Source organism: Mixophyes fleayi, chromosome 5 (genome assembly GCF_038048845.1).
Source record: "Mixophyes fleayi isolate aMixFle1 chromosome 5, aMixFle1.hap1, whole genome shotgun sequence".
Lineage (NCBI taxonomy): Eukaryota > Metazoa > Chordata > Amphibia > Anura > Limnodynastidae > Mixophyes > Mixophyes fleayi.
The window spans coordinates 104,359,562-104,381,066 of record NC_134406.1 but is presented as its reverse complement, the minus strand read 5'-3'; the positions used below and the strand labels follow the sequence as shown (position 1 = coordinate 104,381,066).

Genomic DNA, 21,505 nt, shown 5'->3' with positions numbered 1-21,505 from the left:
TATTTTTACAACTCTCTAGGTAATATTTGCATTTTTTAAATTCTATTGTACCTATTTTCTGCGCTTTTGTTCTTTTACTTTTATCCTATGGCTATTAGCAGTTCCCCTATGGGGAGCAGTGTTTAGAGGTACCTTTTGTAATATTGTTGCTTATTTGATAATTGAAGATGCTTTTGTTTGCCAAGATTTTTTTTCTATTTATAGTTGAAAACCATTAATGTTGGGTTGATAATGCAGTGGTTTGGTCCAATATTTATACATCATAGATGGTATTTACAGGAAAAAGGAGCAGTACTTTATGACTTAAATATAACCAACTATAGGAACTAGGCAGATGGTTGAATTAAGAAAATGATCCCTTATGTCTAAAACTACACAAATGGTGAACTTGTATCTTAATTGGCCTTGGAAGAGTCTCTTCCAAATCCTTTCCCTGGCATTTTAAAATAAAGGCATTGCGCAGCTTTGGGCAGTGCCATCATGACATGATTGCTGAGAATTGCGTCTCGCCCACTTCTCTAGGGAAGAGAGATGGGGGCTGTTCAAACATGGACATCCTCTGTAAAGGATATGCGCACCTTTATGAAACTCTAAATAGTAATTATCTACCTAATGTAAGTATCATTCACATAAAATGATTTGTGTTACCTTGCTGTAATCACGTGGAAGTTAAAACATTTGCAGTAACAGTTTTCTTGTCTGTTCATATTGTCACTGTATGCACAGGCCAAGACAGTTAATATATAGTCCGTCTGCAGGATCATTCTCTGATTACCATTTCCAGTGCCGACACTGTCAATGAGCGTATAGCATTTTGGAAGTGGCTGACTATGTGCAAACTGCTTGGTTTGCATTCTACGGTTGTTCCTGCTAACCCAGTAAACATGAAAAATAATGGAAGCTATTACCATACCTCCCAATTGTCCTGATTTTGGTTGGATATTCCGATTCATGGATCGCAAAAGTGGTGGGGCTTAACAGAAAGGTTGGTGGAGGTTTACCCAAATTTGCCCATTTATGGGTGGAGTTTGTGCAGAACAGGGCGTTGCTTATATTGTTACGCTTTCGGGATTGTAAATGTTAGGTGGTATGCATTTCAGTGATGTACAGTTAAAATAAATATAAAGTAACTGTATGTGGAAAATTATGCTTACACTATTTTGATATATCTTTAAATTGCACAATTAGAGCATTTACAGTATGTAAGTCACAGATCCGTTTGTCTCCATATACTTAGTGTGCTACAATCATGGGAGCAAGATTTTGACTCTGATTGACTCCGCTTCTCACTGTTTATACTCACTGGAATGAGACCATGCCTATCGACTTTTTCTACTAACAAGTCGGCAGATTGTTTAGCACTTATAGGGACCTGTTGGATTACCACTGCTACCAGTGTCCATACCTACGCTTTGTGTTGTATTCACTGTGGTTGCCCATTGCATATATATCCATACGGTTTTTATTCATTCTATTTTGATGTGGATTATTTACGTTCTGGCCAGAACTTATTAGCATATACATTTGCATTATGAATAAACGTTGGTTTATTTTATATATTTCTCTGTGATACCTTCATACAAACCCCACTCATCGCCCCTAAGTAGATACTCTTTTTTCATATCTGCTTCTCGGGGAGTGCGGAATCCCTCCCCCAATTCCCTCCTTATATGCCTGCATGATTTGAGGGAGTGCAGTTGACCCAATACTTTTAAACATTTACAGTAAGTGTTCATGAACAATTTGTAATTGTTGGAATGAGAATATATTATTCTGGCTTACATATGTGAAAGAATTATTCACTTTCCTAAGTACCCTTCCCCATTTTCTTGTGAGGACTGCCATATAGCTTGTGAAAATGTAAGTAATTATAACTATGGAGAAGTAGCAGTTTTGCTGAACAAGATCTGATGGGAAGGAAGTGTTATTTTAGGAGAGTTGAAGAAGTAGTGAGGTAATGAAGAAAGTTTTAATAATATGCATACCATGTTGAAAATTAAATTTGCGTAAACTGTTTTTCATTTTTGAAGCTTAGGGTACAACTGTAGTGGCCATCGGCATTGGTTTGTTTACCGTGAGAACTGAGGAGAATACAGGAGAACTCCTTCGACAAAGCAGGAACAGGGACAAAAGAATATGGCACTGTGACAAGCTACATGCTGCAGGCTGACTTAGTAGTATCTTTATAGAAGCTAGGAAAATCCATGCAACATGACCTTTTATATATTCATCTTGTAAAATTTACATTGGACAATTACAAAGAGAAAAACAAAAAAAGAATTAAGTTGTATGTGCCTTTAAGAATTGTTATTTTCTAAAATTACAGCCTCCTGGAGGTAAATCAATTGTTTTGCTTTATCCAGATGAGCATTTTCTAGATAAGCATAGAGTTTCAAACATTAGAAAACCTGGGGAAGGTGGATAAGGCAGCATAGAGATTTGTTGATCTTTCCTATTTGCTTACATTTCATTTAATACCAGTGAAACTGCTTGTCTGTATGAGCCCTAAAATATGAAGTGCTTGCTTTAAAAAAAAAAAATAATAATTGCTGTTACTCCCACTCATACACACCATGCTCTGGAAAAAAGGGACTCAAGATCAGGAAAAAGGGGGCTCTGGCTATAGGGGGAAGCACGTTAGTAATAACTTTTCAGTAGGTTTTAGTGCAGCTTTAAGAACCAGCTCGACTTTTAACATACCTGAAAATATTTTTTTTTAAACTGAAAAAATACCATTTTTGTTTATTTTGGTTATGATTAATTTATGCAGTGATTTTCACAATTCTAAAAGGCAAGAATCATTCAGCTGTTCAAAAATAACATGGGTCTTTACTAAAATCCCGACAAAAGCTATTTTCTGCACTGTCAAATGTGCATTATCCTTTTTTTTTTTTTTTTTTTTTTTTTAAAATCAATCTATCATCTGATAGATTGTTTGAAATTGTAGGAAGGTTGGGAACACTGCATTGGAGATTTTGGCAATGTATTACTCTTGCTGAACAGAGGTCGGGATTGATAACAATGTAATTCATATTTGCCAACTTTTTATTTTGATTCCTACGGCAGAGGGGGCGGAGCTAAAATGATGCGAGTCACTGCAGGGGGGGTTAAAATGACTCAATTCATGACAAATGACATCATGGAGGCCTCCAGTTCGCCAACTCCACTAGGAAGTGAGCAGGATGATGGAGAATAGCCCGTTCCCCCAGGAGTCCAGGAGACCTACCCAGAATTTGGGAGTCTTCCGGACAGTCCAGAGGATGGGCAAGTTTGATGTGATTAATAGCACCAGGTGTGGAGGTGGGACTTAATATGATAGGTGTTGAATGATTCAGTACCAGTTCCTGCCCCTAAATGGTTGCTATTAGTTATTATCATGTTAATCCTTGCCTCAGATTCCAAGTGTAGTACACTGCTGAGTTCCTGCTCATGATGATTATAAAGGGGTCAGTAAGATTGTATTCCTATGAAAAACATTGAATCATTTGTTTTAGTTCTCTAACTTGCACTAATCGAACATAATATTCAGCTGGTATAAATAAAAACACATTTGTGCAATTGGCTTCACTCTATTAAATATGCCTTATGGTGTTTAACACACAGGTATTTCCCTTAGAAACTGTATTTACAGGTGTCCTAGACTACAGCTGGCGTAAGTCACTCTGGAAACATGATGGTAATAGGAAGAACTGGAGTTTCACTTCGTGAAATGTGTCCATGCACTCAGTCCTGTCACATTTTAACTGCACTGCTTCCTTTTTACTATGGCTCAAGTAACATCTTTATGTTTTGGGATGGGATCTGTGACCACATTTCTGTGTGGATACTCATGTGATACAATACTCAACAGTACGGAAGTCTGACAGTCATAGTACAGTAGCACAGTAACTTTTTATCACTGCCCTGTAGTAACCCTTAAAAGGCCTGGAACTTGAGCTCTGCTGGACTATCTCTGACTTGTTTAAAATAAATATTTAAGATTTTATATTCAGGGCATCTCTTATTAAGGCTAGGTACACACTACAGAATTTTCCGACCAATCTGTTATTTGAAGGTCCAGTCAGTCGGGCTATACATGCGTACACACTATTCATGGTCTACTTTCAGATCTGTGCTCTTTGTCTGATCCTCTAGTCGTTTAGAGAATGACAGAAAAATATTCATTCATTCGTTAACCGCTGAAATATTCAGTCTCAGAACAAACGGATGAATTATACCACCTACAACACTCTCTAAATTTATTCACCGGGACAGCAGCTAATGTTTATTGCCGGCATCGGCTGAAAAGATCATGACTCTGTAAACTCTATGGAGATCGTGACCATGGGTGCATGCACACTGCAGGATCTAAAGGTAATTGGAGCGAGATTATTAGTTTTACTGACCAACCAAATGAACCGACAATCGGTGCTTTGGAACAACTGTCGGTCATCGTGTAAGTGTACACACTACTGTGATATCAGGTCAAACGGTCGGTTTACGGGTGTTTGGCCAGATAATCAGCTGAGGAACTGAAAAGCTCTGGTGAAGGGTCAGTGAAAACAACAATATCATTAAATACTTACAACCTACATTCCTTTCCTATCTGTTAAATATGCTGTCCTGCAAAACAAAATATATATTTTCAGATTAGGTGCAAAGTCTAATACCTCACAGTATCTATCGCAGAGCAATGAAGAACATTATATAAAACATGTAGAACATTATATTCATCCGCTCAGGTCTATCCATGTTTCTGTGCAGAATGGGCTGACTGCATTTTCTGCAGTTCTGTTGGACAGATGTGTGTGTACCCATTGGAAATATGTTTATTTATGTGGGTTGCATTATATTTGACATTTTGTCCAATATTTCTCCACTTAGAGTAAGTTAATACAGATCAGCAGGATTCAATAATATAAGAAAGAAATTGCACGTTACAATTAAGGTACAGTAGTTATAATTTGTATTGGATATTATTGGAGTTCTTGTTCCAGAGCAAGTACCTGATGGCCATTTTTAGGGTCAGGAGGGAATATTTAATAATGTTAATACATTGGCAACTGTTGCAGAGGGGGTTTGTTTCGGATTTTTCTGTATCAACAATGGTCTAGGATTTATGAACTTTTTTCAACCTTAGTAACTATGTGAAAAGAGTAAAGCAAAACAAAATAGAAGCAGATATCCTATAAAAAAAAAAAAACACTAAAGCTATTCCTTATGTGTGCTTCCTTTTCTGTCACTTCTCCTTAACCCTACATTTCAGTTGGGCAGCCTAAGTGACTTCAGCTTCCTCTTTTTCCTGTATCCTATATTTCATTATTTGTGCTTGTTCCTCTTCATCTGTTTATACAATAGGCCAGTGATGTGGAAATCCAGTTACAGGACAGCATGTAAACCACAGAGTTTCAAAGTTTCTTGTTCTTGTCAGGGGAAGGGAAGCAGTGCATGTTATTAGATACAAGGCACTTCATTTCTTATTCCTATTTGTACTTTTGTTTTTCCAGGTATAATTTGTTTAACTGAAAATAAATGGATGTTTTTCAGTTGGATATCATTCAACAGGAGCAGATAAATGTGTCAATACATGCCAGGAGTTCTTCCGTGTAATATAGTTTATTATAGTTGTTACTGCTGTTTTTTAAAAAATATTATTACAGCAGTATCAGCCAGTATTTACAATTAATAATGTACATTTTATTTATGTGCAACTGAAAACAAAGGTTAGTATATGCCTCCCTTGGAGAACATACAATCTAAATGTAGCGTAGAAATGAGAGATGATCATGTAGAACATGTAATGTGTAAGGGGATGACTGGTTTAAAGTGTGTTGTTTGGAAAGATCACAGTAGATGAAGAGGACAGGAAGTATCTCTATAAACACACATTGTAAACCACCTCTTAAAGGATGACAAACCGATCAAAAGTCTGATGGGTTAGTTCAGTGAGTTCCCGAGAAGAGAGGCCGCCCTGGTGAATTCCTGTAGGTAAATGAGAGAGACGTTACAGAGAGATGGTTAGCAACATAGCTGGGATAAATATATATATATATATATATATATATATATATATATATATATATATATATATACATATATATACTATCTATAGATATACATATACATATATAGATATATATATATATATATATATATATATATATATACATATATATACTATCTATAGATATGCATATACATATATAGATATATATATATATATATATATATATATATATATATATACATATATATAATTAAGATTATCCCGAACCATAAAGAGAGCCTGTGCAGTGACTAACGGAAGTCCAGAGTTACAAGAGTCAAGGTGTCATATAATAATCCTGGTCACATTTGGCAATGTTAGAGGTGTTAGGTCAATCACAATATCAGGATTTGGTCAGTGTTTAAACATGTTTCAAATAGAAATCAGTCGAAGATTATCCCTCGGCAGTGAACATGGCATATATTATTTTCCTTTATTTATAAAGCTCTGACATATTACGCATAACTGTAACCCCATACATGCACCCTCCCTCTTCGCCATACATTTCTGCTCTCCCTCATCACAGAACATGCTCCCTTTCCCTCATCACAGTACATACCTCTCCCTCATCACAGGATATTCCCCTCCCCAATCAAAGTAAGTGTCCCCCTTTCCCCCATACCATCACCTTACCTTCTTCAAGTCATGCGGTGGCTCCCGGTCACTGATAGACTGGGAGCACAACACACAGTGATGACGACAGCCTGTCAGTGTCTGGGAGCCACCATATCGTGGAGTCAAAGGGGGCCAGTTCGACTAAGACTAAGGGGCCCGTACAGTCCAGGGGGTCCGGACAGACAGAGAAGTCTGTCCAGGCCCCTTACATCTGTACCAGCCATATCCCCCTGATGGTGGCCCTGGCTGCTGGCAACCATGACCTTCACCATTTACCACTGTCCTGTTTTTGTTCTGGAAAACACTTTTGCTTTTGCTTTTGTGCATGGGTATTCTTGTAGTTATCCGTCAGATCAGAGTAATTGTGTGCCCGGTATATATGTTTGGCGTTATGCACACTGCTGGAAACAGAGTCAGGACACTTGTTCGCCAATATTTTAGATGGTAAATTATACACAAAAGCATTCGATTTGATAAATAGAACCAAATTTATTTAGATATGTAACCAATAGCTAGAGAGAAAAAAAAAAATCTGAGTATCATTAGTAATGGGGTAGTCCTGGAGGTAAACCAATGAGGTATGATTAGGTGGTAACTAGAGGAGAAAGAGTCTTGAGTTAGCGCAAGAGAAATTGGAAGCAGAAGATACATGATTATGGGAGACACTCAGGACCTGATTTAGAATTGGACTTAAAATCTATATTGCTCACATTCTGTGAATGTGGAGTAAAATAAATCATAATTTTGAGTTACACGTAAATTGCACTTGCAGCCCCTTCACCTGGAGAGGCTGGTCAGGCAGCTAGCCACTTACAGTTGTGACATTATTTGCGACTACCAAAGAGCTTAGTATCATCAGCATGTATCTTTGCTAGCAAATAAATAAATACATTTAAAAACAGCTATATCTGGGTTGGTTACCATTAGTGCAAGGAGGCAACAAGTGTGGGGTCCCCCTGCCAAAGTGGCAACCAACCGCAGACGATGCCAGGCTCCGCTGGTCACACTATAAGAGCAATTTGGAGCCCCTTGTCATAATGTGATACCAGATCATGCCTTGTTTGCATGGATTAGAATTCTCTAGGGCAAGCCAACTCAGTGCAGGATAGCAGTGGGTCCCCTCCTGGTGCTCCTGGGTAGTGGATGCCAGTATAATGGTTTAAAGAGTTGGAATCAGTAAGTTAATTTGTGGATCTGCAAGGGCCAACAAGCCCTTGCAGCCTTTAACTGCTGGAACTAGTACTTGTAGACCTACAAGCACCTGTATGCCCACGGCTGCGGGAGCATGCAGAGCACTAGCAGCCAGAACCTGTAAATATAACAAGAAAATGAGGAGAGCTTATTTACAGAGACCAGATGAGATTGATAGTGACCAATTGTGTGGGAAGCTGCTAAAATCTGAAACAATAACCAGGCATTTTAATAAAGAATTACTGCCTTCGGTCTTGGTCATTTAGTAAGACTGGTTTCACTGAAGTAATCAGGTGAAAAACAGATTGTGAAGTAGGCTACTTTTAGAGAGAAATGGTAAAACTGTTACATAGCAGTCTCTACAGACATAAGGGGGAGTAGCAAAATGGTAAGTAGGTTACATGTGGTGCCATGGTTAGTAGTGCATGCTTTAGGGATGAGGTCCATGAACCAGTGGAAAAACAGAGATTAAATAGATGGGTTAAAGTTTTTATTAGTAAGGGTAAAACAAAATAAGTTCAGAAAGAACAGGGTCAAGAGGACAGTTAGTTAAGTGTTAAGATAAATAGTTTGGCAATTTCCTTACTTGTTACAGGAGTGAAAGAGGAAAGGAATAATTGTGGTGAAGTGGGAGTTTGCAGGTGGGGGCTTGAAATATGTGAAGAAATGTAATTTCTTATTGCATCATTCTTGGTTTTGTAGTGGTTGGAAAGCAGGTGGAGTATAGCATTAAAGGTAAAAAACAGATACTGGGGTTTACTGTTTAGTAAATTAACAAGAGAGTTAAAATAGACATGTTTGGCTAGTGTGTATACTTACGCTTAATAAAAAGATAGGGATGTGGCTTCACACTGTTAGTAAACAATTGCTAAACTACTAAAGTCACTTTACTCTATTTGTACACAATATAAACATGTAATGAAGTGTCTTATACACAAGAGAGAATATTGTCTTGACAGTTATTAATACATTAATAAAAAATGTAACTAAATATAAATACCTCCACATCCCTTTAGAAATCAAATTGAACCGTTCTTTCTTGCAGTAGTCCAAATGTAATTGGCAGTTATGTAATGGAAATAGATGACTACGACTTGATATAATATATTGTGACACTGGTACCCTCTTGGTGATGCACACACGGATAACTTCTTGTTGTATAAATAGTACTTTTATTGTTCAATCACAATAAACAGCATACACTTCGTCAGGATGACACCAGGCAACCTATGACTGAGTAGACAGACTTTTACTGTCTGGTCACCGGTCACTGTTTAGCATCGGTCACAATGCATAGCAGCACAGTACAAGTTTTTATACTTGAGTCTACTCCCACATCCTTAGCTTGATGGACAGGTGATCCTTTAAAAAGGGAGTTCTCTACAGTTGTTCCGTGATTGCTCTTCACTGCAGACAAACCTTGTCAGCTTTGCTGTTAGCTGTGGAAAACCATTTTCAAAGCATGTAAGTTAAACCACACACTTTATGCTTTTACATGGTCACACATGTCATACAACTGCATACCTTAACCTAGATGCACTGCTGTACATGTGTGTAACCTTGTCTGGAGCCTTTACCTGCAGACTGTCAGCTGAATAACTAATTCAACTCTAAGAGGCCTATGGCATATCACTCCCTTTGTCACAATATATATAGTTGGAGAAGTCAATATGCAAACAGCCAATCAGAAGCTGCTAAATAGGGTTGCTGATCGTCATCATCATCATCACTGCTTATCGTTGCACCAAACCTCCCAGTACCCGCAAAAGATATGCCTCCTAAAAAGCATACTAGACACTTATCCACGTTTATTTATGTCGCAATTATGTAAAGATACCCTTACTGTACTCAGCTTACACTAGAAAGTAATATTTATACGGATGTATGCCTACGCATTTTTTGTGCTTATGTGTATGTGCTCCTGTATAAAGAAATGTTGGTGTATAGAGTGATACTGAAAGTAGAGAACTGTGACATGTCTATATCCCACAAGTTTCTTTATGTGTTTGTAAGTGTCACGTTCATCGTTGCAGTGATATCTAATGTGATATCGGACCGAACGGTTGTTTATCGTGTAATTGGCTGAAAACACTGTAGTGTGTACTCAGCCTTACTGAGCAGACAGTCCAAAGGGTGAAATAATAGGTTATACTAGATGTCAGAAGCAGAAGGGTAGAAACAAAGCGATAAGGCTGACATGCAGACATAACTTTGCACTAAAAAAAGTGAATTTAAGCTACGCACAGTTCATTAATTACCTGGTTCAAATTGAATATATGATGTAACATATAACAATACAGTATAATGTAATCTTTCATCAGTCTAGTGCAAATTACACTAATAAAAATGAATGAATTTGACCAAATATTCTTTTACAAAATATTACCAAATACAGTTTCCAGCGAGTTCCTCCTGAAGACATGTGCTGTATATTATCTGCCAGCTCACCTGAGTGCCTCATAGAGATTTATTTTCTATTGATTTCCGAGTACAGACAAGCAGAATTTCCTAACTGTTCAATTTTAATGTAAACTTTCATGGTAAGAGACCGGGGGTAAATTTATCAAGCTGCGGGTTTGAAATAGTGGAGATGTTGCCTATAGCAACCAATCAAATTCTAGCTATCGTTTTGCAGAATGCACTAATTAAATGATAACTAGAGAAGAGAAGTTGTCTCTTTGTTAACCATTGACAATAAATGGGAAACTTTTGGTGAACAATTGTAAATCGTGTCCTGTGTATGGGCACCCTCATGGAGTCAGAGTAAACGTTACCATGATAAAATAAAGTAAAATACATTAAAAAATAAGGTGAGGTTTTACAATTTGAATGAGATGTATTAATTGAAAGACCAGAAGTGTTTGTTTTGTTGACCGACTACATATATATCCACATGGATGAAAGATGTCCAGTGCTCAGTAATGCTGTTAATGCCCTGGGCATCAGCTGGTTTATGTTTAAACAGAAAATTAAAGTGTTTTAACAAGTAGGTATTTCTTAAGCATGAGACAAATTCAGAATGATAGAAGAGTAGTGTTAAGCCAGTGCCACATGATTCGATATCTGTAGCGATATCGGGCAATGTACATGATATCACAGCTTATGACTCCAAAATGAGGTTGATGCCCAAGATTTTTCCAATTAAAATCAATTATATTCGTATCAGGCATGTTGGTAAGTGTGGTCAGAACATGACCATTGTTATCTTGTGTGTTATGTTCCAACTACACTAACAAGCCTCATTAATGCTGTAATAAAACCACATCCAATTTGGCCATCCACTTGAATGTCCAAATTGAACAATGATCTTGTCATATTCCTCTCTGGCTGAGCGGGAGGATTGCTGGGCATGTGGCCCAAATTAATTGTTGTAGGCTAAGGGTAACGTTTTGAAAAAAGAGGTTTAGATGATAAAGGTTTGAATTACTAACTGATCTAGGAGAATGGAGGGCAGCACAGTGACCTAGTGGTTAGCACTTCTGCCTTAGAGCATTGGGGTCATGAGTTCCTGACCATGACCTTATCTGTGTGGAGTTTGTATGTTCTCCCTGTGTTTGTGTTTGTGTGGGTGTGCTCCAGTTTGCTCCCACACTCCAAAAACACTGGTAGGTTAAATGGCTACTATCTAAATTGCCCTTAGTCTCTCTGTCTGTGTGTGTATGTTAGTTAATTTAGACTGTAAGCTCCAATGGGGCAGGGACTGATGTGAATGAGTTCTCTGTACAGCGCTGCGGAATTAGTGGTGCTATATAAATAACTGATGATGATGAATGAAGTCTGTTGTATCTGATTGTAAATCATACTCATTATAACTAGATTCTCCATCTAAGCCTGTGGAGGATGGAACAGCAGCAGAAAAAATTATTGTTCCCCTATTCCCTGCATTTAACCAGAAATATACACTTCTCTTTTACGGTTCTTGTTCAGACAGAACTATTTTGAAAATAGGAATATCTTAGGACAGCGTGAGGAAGTGGAAACTACATAAGCAAGGAGAGTGCTGGATTTTGCAACACTTGAGTAACTGCATTTATCATGCAAGTAGACTTAATTGTTGATTATATTGTCTACATATACATTTCACAGTTTAACAATAATAAATAACATGTATTTAAATGAAACAAAATATTATAAATGGGCAAAGCGGGAATGCTTCTTATTACCTGAATGTATACTGCTTTATTGCACACAGTAAGTTACCGATATGCAGTTTTTGGAGGCAGGTACAACTGATGTGAATGACAATTCAAGCGTGTTTTGGGGGAGGGGATTTAAGAGCATCCTAGCACTTCAGAACCACTATGAAAACGCCCATGGCAGCATAATCACTCACATTGTAACATGGTCACGCCCCTAACATAACCCCTCCATACCCCATTTTTATTCTTTGTAGGTGTACTTTGGATACTCAGGAGCTGATGCAGAGTGAGCACTACACCAGTTTGTATAGCGTATCTTATATGAAATCACTCTGTACATGCCCAGAAAAATGGGTGCACACATATGAACCATGCAGGCTTGCGTGATGCTGCCATTTATACCTGCTTGTGCCTGGATTGTGCCTGGATAGGCAGGAGAGAGGCGTTCTAACATATACAGCAAGGGTGTTCTAATGAATACTGTAAGGTTGTGTTTGCGCACTTTCGAACAGATGCTGACCTGGACAAAGGTACATATACTCCTGAGAAAGCCGTATTATTTGGGGGGGTTCAGAGGCAGGGGTGCAAATAATGGATAATGATGATGACAGTCCCTAGCACAAGATAAGCGCCCTTTGAGTGGCTGTTTGCAAATGCTGTGCTAACGCTGACTGGTACTTTCTTTGTTGCTCGGGCATGTGTTGTATCTACTGTATTAGAGATGTTAAGCAGTTTTATTGATGCTTAATAGCTAATACTTTTGTTGCAAATAAAATAAATGGTTACAAACATGGGAGCAAGTGGGACATAAGTGTATGTGAGGTAAACCAGGCCAGGGCGCATCTTAATATAGGTGCCACTTTGCATATGGTCGCAATTGTGGCTTTGTTAATGAACGCAATTGCGGATGCGATTCAGGGCGCAACTCTGCATCAGCTCCTCATTCTTCTTGGATTGCATTAAGAGAAAACTCCTATGACTGTGACTAGTAAGTGTTAGCCCAACTGTGACTACCGGTAATTAGTAGCCCATACTGTAAATGTGTGTGCACTGCATTTGCTACATAGTTGTGTACACAGTATTTAAACATTTCTTGACTAATTTATCTTTTCCCATTTATTTTCTCACACATTTTATATATTCACTACAACAAACTGCCCAATAGTTTACTGTACTTGTCATTACAGCGATTAGCTATCTAGACACAGGCCATTCTTTGTGATCTCACACTGGAGATCAATGTGAAAATTGTCCAATTAGCAATGCAAAACCAACTTGAACCATTTGCAGTGATTTTTCCAAGAGTGCTAGATTGCCGCCGAGGTATATAGCTTTGCGGAGAAGGATTACGGCATTTGCGTAATAGAAGTTTATATAGGCTGAGGAGGGGAATTGGGTTAGGATACACTAAGCAGTATCTTAGAAGATGATCTTAGTAGATAATCTAGAGAAGTTTATCTTATTAAAAGGGCTGCTACTAAAGTAGTAGGGTGTTGGACTTTGATGTTACATTTACGCAGTGCATCTCTGCACATCTTTTCACCTCTATGCACGCTTTGACGCACTTTTAGTTTACAGAGGCATCTCCCGACAGCAGAAACTGCGCTACAACGAACCGTTCAAGGGCACAGGGACACAATCATGGTGTTTTGTGGGGCGCATCATGAGCCTTATTGATCAAGACACGTATCTGAAGATTTTGAGCGTATTGTCCGCAAAATCACTCTGCGCATGTCCATAACCGGGAGATACGCACATGAACGCAGCCCTTTCCGCTCTGTTTTCATACGCAAAGGACACTTATTACAGCCTAGGATTTCGAGGAGTGAACAGGGCAGGGAAGGGGCGTTTTGCAGTAGTGAATTTACAGTAGGGTCGTGCCAAACTCAAGGGCACGCAGTCATGTCCGAATCCAACTCTTGCCATCTTAAAGGCATGTCCAGAACCGGGAGACACGCACGTGAACACAGTCCTGTTCGTTCTGTCTTCCTACGCAAAGGACACTTATTACAGCCTGGGATTTCGGGGAGTGAACAGGGCAGGGAAGGGGCGTTTTGCAAACTCAAGGGCACGCAGTCATGTCCGAATCCAACTCTTGCCATCTTAAAGGTACTTGTTTTGCTGTCATACTTATGTTCAGTAGACAATAACAACATTCTTATAAATGTATTTCATGGGAGGGGGAAACACTTTTAAAAAAAAAAAACGTTTTATCATTACTTATTATTAACAGGTGACATTAGTTCAAGATGTTTTTTTATTTTCCTGTGCATTCATTTGGAGTTTATATTTCACATAGGTATTGGTTGTGTAGTAGAGCACAGCAAACCTGCCCCCGATTTTAAAAGCACATGTATCTTGACATTCGTGCCTTGATGAATTCGGGAGTACAAAAAGCCTAAATACGTATAATATTAAACGTGGGTTGCGCTCAGTATACGTGCCATGATGAATCAGGCCCCATGTATGCTTCATGAATGAGCTTCAATGACCCACACAAAATACTATTTCTTTACAGTCATTAGTGCCATTAGCTATATAGGTGTACAAATACGCATATGCAATACACCTGCATACAGTGTGTTTGTTAAGTGTACTAGCCCAAACACAGTTTGTTTTTGTACTTGTCGTTAGTGCCAATGTCTATACAGGTATAGAAGTACACAGTACACATTGTGATATCAATCAATGTATTTGATAAAACTCTACGAGTGGAAAAGGGGCAAATATTTACATTGAAGGGAGTCCACATATGCTTGCATATTACCAAGAAACGCTTACAAAAACTGTCCAGTCATTCATACAGCAGTGTGTTCATGTCAGTTTTAGTAAATACACTAATGAAATTCATCTGCAGATCTCCCTGGAGCTGAATTCCATTATTACATGAAGGAAAAATATATTATCAATACAAAAAAAAAAATTTTGATGGGGAAAAATGCAGATGTTTTTTGTAAAACATGCTGATGAGTCACCCAATTCTGGGATTTATGGACAAAAGTTTATGGAAGCATATCTGAATTGCTCTAAAGTACATCCACCTGATTATGATCTGATGTAATATTGGCAGAAGAAGCTTGAGTTACTATAACTCTCCATTTTTGCTAGTGAAACACTTTCCTGCCCATGGGTATTGTCTGACTGTGCACCAGGGCTACCAGTCGAATTGTATTTGAAAAGCACAGACTGAAATCTCCCAAACATGTACAAATGAAGAGTGGGCATCTTTAAAGGCATTTCTAACTTTGCGGAAGGACACACTGCCATTTATACTCCACAAAAGCATATGACTTTTAAAAACTGGGCGATGTAAATTGAGATTTGCAAATTTGGCATCCAGATTCAGGCGAATTGGAGTGAGCATAGTTTCTGTGGTGTCATTCATATCTAAGTGGGATTATAATCATATGCTTAGTTACACAAGCATCGTGTTTTTCAAGGAAATCTTAGTTCATCGTCTGCCTGGGTGCGGTCATACTGACTGTTTGTCCCATGGGAGATAGCTTATCATAGCCCCTACTGAAGCTCCCTGCCCAGCTAGGATCTTGCAGGATAAAAGCCTGGAAGAATCATCAGTTTTCTGTATCAGTGAATGCAGTGTTGTGTACAAAAGTGAAAGTACATTTTTCGAGGACATAAAGCCTCAAAGAACACTGACATTTGTTTTAATACAATTTGGCCATGTGATCAATATGCAGTGCCGCATTAAACTTTAGTGCAACATAATCTCAAGTAAATTGGGTAATTTACAGTGGTGTTGCACAGTCTCATTCAGTTAGCTTCATTGTGCATGTTTTGCACCCTTTGCACTTATGCTATGCTATTCTGTTTTCATTTATGTACATTCTTGTTCCATTTTATTTTTGTATTAACCCTATAGAGGAACCAGGAAGTGGCAAACAGGAGGAGTTGAAAACAGTGTTTTCCTGTTTATTGCTTCCTCGAATAATGGAAACTAAAGAAGCAATGGGTGGGCATGTTCTGCAATCATTTTAAAAGTATGCTGCATTTCAAGTTATTGAGAGAAGTATAGCTTATGGAGGAATGAATGCTATTCTAAATTGGTAGGAAAGTTAAAGCCAGACAAGTCTTGTATCAGTCTTGCTGACTGCCAGATGGACTACTCTGGCAAGTCACTAGATAGATAGGGCAGCTGGTAAGTTATGGTGGATGAAACACCAAGATGGGGCATGTAAAACTAAGACATATATGGATTTATTAATACATTGTACTAATGTTAATATGTAAAGGGATTCCTTTGTTTAGTGATTTCTTTGTTTAGTTTAAGACAGACCTGTTTATCGTGACTTAAATGTATATAAAATCATTACATTTGGTATTATTATTATTGTGGTGTACAACCAATGAATCACCTTATGAAGCATGAGAGCAATTTAGAGCAATAACTGGTATTGTGTATTACTGTTCCTCATTATCTATTATGTAAATTCACATTCTTTGTACTACTCCTGCAGGCCAAACACTGCCACGCACTACCATTCTAATGTACATTTGTCCATTCACATACCCATAAAACCCAAATCTGCTTTGCAACTTTGTATAAAGATAATGTTTTATGCTAAACATAAGGTCAGACAAACTTCCCTTTATTCAAATGATAAAAAAGTGAGATGCACTTGTTCATGGTGTGACAAAAGACAGAATGATATGTGTTTCCCTGGTTACCTAGCTTAGCGCTGTACCAATGGAAAAGCATTGTAATAACTAATTCATGCTATGATAACATCCATCAGCTAAATGTATCATGATATATTAGCTATTGCAGCCTTTTGTCTTATACACCTCAATTTGAGGGCATTCTAACTGTAACAAACAGTATCACCACTTCAATGAAATCTTAACATCGGCGTGTTCAACCCAGCTTCCTGTTTGCCTTCTTTATTGCAGCTGTACGTGAGGCTGAGCGTTTTAGGGATTTACAAGCTATTATTTTCAAAAGTTTTTCTTCCCGTAAGTATGTTCTTATTGCACCGTGGCATTTTCTAAGCATGCCATGTTTCATATTTAGTAAGTGTTTGTGGCATGTTGTAGGATGTGGTAATGTTCTGCATGCTCTGCCAGAAAACCATGCTCATTTTTGCATTTATATTTTTTTAGAAATGGATACTTTGCATGTATGTTGTTTTTATTATTTATGCAGCTCTCTCAATGTCACTTTAAGATTACATTAAATTATTGCCTTGTATATACCCTCTTGCAACTTTTACTAAAACACATTGCTTTCTCTTTGGCTTCCTCTTGAGTCTGTAGCATCAGACAGAGTTGTACATTTTAATTTTCCTTGAACACAGTTGTGTATGTAGGGCAGCTTTGTGTTGTGTTCCAGGACATTGACAAGAAACAACTGTGCTTGGTTAAATACAAACATAAAAGCACAGAAGGAAGCTACAAAAGAAAAAGAAATGCATTTAATGCAATTTTCAAAAGGCCATCTACAAGCCATAGTTTAAAGTCATCATCTGGAAGTGAACTTTCACCCCCTACTCCTCCCCTATAAAAGTTACTGTAGTTAACACAAGTTCATACAAGTAATCAAATGTAAAAGTTATTGACATGTACATCTCATTTGACATTAATGATGAGTTCACGTTCACTTTTTTTGCCTTCAGATTTTTATACTGGTTTAGGAACTTCATGTTTCCATAATCCACTTGCTTCATAGTTATACAATGTGTATTAGGCAAATCCATCATCTATAATGTGTATATTATGCAACTTTCATTTTCACGCTCTTTCCAAGTGTTGTTCCAGATGTGATTGTAGGACATGTTGTATTTATCTATATACTTGGCCTGTTTGCAAGTCCATTGAAGTCTGGACGGTGTGCTTTGGAAACCGCTAATATAATCCTTAATCCAAAATTTAGTAGGTACTGATTTGGATTATTAACTTTAAAATGATGCATACCCTATCTTGTCTCTTCCAGCTGGCAACATAAAAGTAGAGACTCACAGCGATGAGGAGAATGGACGTGCCTGTGAAATGAATGGAGAAGAATGTGCAGAAGATTTACGAATGCTTGATGCTGGGGGGGAGAAAATGAACGGCTCACTGAACGGACAAGGCACCAAAGCCTTGACAGGAGTTGGAGGTATTCGACTTCCTAACGGAAAACTAAAATGTGATATCTGTGGGATAATATGCATCGGCCCAAATGTGCTCATGGTACACAAAAGAAGCCACACTGGTAAGGCCTGGCATAGTTCTTTCTTTAAAGGCCGAAAAAGTGATGCGTCATGGCATGCTACAAGTGCAGTGAACAATGTGGCTTTATATGAGACAGTTGGCCACTTATACAGTGTAAGTTATACTATCCTAAAACAGCTGTGACATAGGCACTGACAAGACTTTTTCATGTAGATGAGGAAAAAACAGTATCTCCTGGCTGTTTAATATGTGTGATGCATCATAACACTAGGGGGGATGCACATGCCACTACATTTAGAATGCAGTCCAAGTGTGTGTGTGTGGGGGGGCAATCATTAAACATGTGGCATTTTTTTAATAATTATTTTTTATTATACTATTTTCCAATAGTAATTTGGCAATGCACTGTGACTGTAATAGGCCAACAGTTTGGCATATAACACAAAACTTGCAGTCTGTCACCCATAGATATCGCGGGACATTCATAAAAATTGTACAGGTAGAAGTGCAAAATATGTGCTAAAACCTATATCAGATTGTAGCTTTCATTTTTTTCTAATGCAGTTTTGCTCCAGTTTTTATAAATCCCCCATTGACTCCTGCTTTAGTAACTATTTCCTAGTGAATTGAAAGGTTGCATTCTCAAAAGTATTCTGCCCTCAGAAGAACATCTGCTTTCACGGTATGTAGGTGATTAGGTCATATCTTAAAGAGACAGTATCTACAACTGTTTTTGACAAAGTGCTTAGTACTTGGAAAAGCGCATTTTAAGTAAAACCATATATTTTCATTTTAATCTCTAGCCAGAGTGAAAAAAAAAACCAATATTTTTAAATTGCTTGCATTGTATGCAAACTGTCACTTCTTGGATCATTTGTAAAGGAATGGCAGACATATTGTTACTACAGATTTAACAACAACAACAACAACAACTATTTAAAACATTTTATGTTTTATTATTATATACTTGTATACACCATGTTCTTTCATGTAACAATTTCAGAAAATGTGCCCTTGGAATAATGTAGATTTCCATTTTGCACAGTCTTTAATAGGTTAATACATAATAAGTCTGCTGTTACCTGAGCCAAAACTGAAAATAAATCATATCTCTTACCACTGAGGCTGATTGTATTATAAAAAATATAATCTTATTGAATTACCAAATACGAGTAGTTATTAGGTTCAGAAATTAAGAAATAGATTTTGATCTTCTGACATAATTTACACTATTGTCCATGCCACTGCTGTTTTGGGGCTAAGTATATTACATTGTGTATGTGTTGTGGGGCCTTACACAGATTATAGCACATAAAACAAATTACATATTTAATTAATACAACTGTATACAATGTATTACTTTTTGGAAATCTCCATGTACCCATGAAACGTGATTTATGTTTACAAGTACAAAAGCATAGCTCAGGGGTGTGCCTATAATAAGCCAAACTGAGGCAGCGGTTTCAGGCAGCAGATTATTAGGGCGGCATAACACATGAAAGTAATCAGGGTCAGGAAAATTTGAATGTTCAGATATAGGAATCATGAAAGTAAAATACATCACTCAGTGTTACCCTTACATTCCACTGAACAGCCTAACCTTTTTTTAACTTTTGTAGCTGAAATCTCAGACAACCCCCAACGCTGGTATACCATTGGTATTATTTATTAACAATTATTTATATAGCGCCTTCATATTGAGCATTGCTTTATAGATAATATGGCGCTATGGTATACAGATGTTGCTGGTTATCTGGAAATGTTCTGAGTAGCCATTACATGTACCTGTAGACAAAAATGTTACTTTACTGTTATACGGCTGGTTACATTAACAATTTTGAAAATAGCCATTAGCTATATTTTGAAATGTATTACTTATAGCATGTGAACAGCTACATCCGATTTTGTATAATGGTTCAGTAACTGACATTTGTGAGCTGTCCCACACTGATAGATGCAGATGTTTATATACATACAATCTTCAGCACTTAGTTAAAAGACAAGATTCAGGCACATATATTAGAACCACCATCACTGAGACGTGAAGCATAACTAAAACGAATATTACTGCAATCGTTATATGTTTTTAACTAAAATGCAATTTTCCAAAGTAAACACATTGGGATTTATTTAATAACATGGTACAGAGAGCAATGATCTGCTGTAACTCATGAGTAACCAATGAGATATCAGTTTTTAGCAGTCTAGTATCATCAAACTAATGAAAGCTGATATTTGGTTGGTTGGCTATTTTATTAAATTTGCCCCTTTGAGTGGAATTCTCAAATGTCTCTTCCTAAAGAAGTCTTACATGTTTTCTTATTTATCATTTGAATTATTTATACTGTTTTGTGGATTATTAATTATTTGCGGTGAAATGCTAAAATGTTTATTTTTTATTATTAAAGAATAATTTTACTGAATATATCAGTAAATTAACACATGTAATAAATTTGTGAATTCCACTTATACATTCTCTAATATAAAGTCACCTGTAACCCTCTTGCATGTTTCACCCTGAAAAGTTTATGGTGGCTTCTTCTGTCAGTTTTTTGTTTGCTTGCAATCGTTTGTTGGTTGTTTAAAAAACATTCAGTATATTTTGCTGGTGTACTGTCTATTTAAATTGTTTAAACATATAGGAATGTAAGTTTTTGTTGCAATTTGCTCTCTTCCTTGAACAGACCTTAATCTGGAGATATCACCATAGCTGGGACAATATGTCAGTGAATTTCACTGGCCAGGTGGGCATTGGACATATGACAGGAGGAGCAGGGCTCTTAGCAACACTTCCCAAAGCTAGTACAATATTTTTTGCTGTTACTTTGATTTTTCAGCTGCCTTACTTTACTGCCCAAATCTAAATCAGAAGCTCTCACTTACATCAGCCTCGTAGTGCTTCCAATCAGAGGCAAATTACATGCATGAAATCTTTATGTACTAAGAATTTGAGCATAGATGAACATTTTGGTTTTTGACAAGACCATTGCTCTGTGCAAACAGTGTAAATATTGCATCACAAGACCAAACTCTTACCTAGGGGCTTAATTGGGGATAGGTCATGTCTAAGTGGCCCGGTGCTCTGAGCCCCAGGAACTGCACACTGAAGCAGTTTTTCCCGGTTTCAGCATAGCAGAATAACAACCCTGGAATATTCAGCTTGTTTATAGTGTTATCCAGCTACACCAGGGGGTAGGACCACACGACCAATAGGGCTTTTTAAGCAATCCGCCCCTGCTCCTACTACTTCAGAGCCACCCTTACATTACATCTCCATCAGCTCATCAATAGATCAGCTAAGAGGTGGTGCAAAAAAAAAGTCCTGTTAAGGAGTGAAAATTGAACACCCCTAAAAATGTGTTCTCTC

General features: G+C 37.6%; 1 protein-coding gene across 6 annotated transcripts in view; it reads left to right on the top strand.

Moving 5' to 3' along the window:
• Positions 1-21,505, top strand: part of IKZF1 (IKAROS family zinc finger 1) — an 83,344-nt gene that overhangs the window by 47,674 nt on the left and 14,165 nt on the right. For 4 of the 6 annotated variants that reach the window (XM_075212647.1, XM_075212646.1, XM_075212645.1 and 1 more), the window contains one exon: positions 17,918-18,178. In XM_075212647.1, coding sequence (XP_075068748.1) covers positions 17,918-18,178 — 261 coding nt within the window. Of the gene's footprint in view, positions 1-16,878; positions 16,942-17,917; positions 18,179-21,505 lie in introns of all 6 variants that reach the window. The other 2 variants (XM_075212650.1, XM_075212648.1) reach the window with 2 other exon arrangements.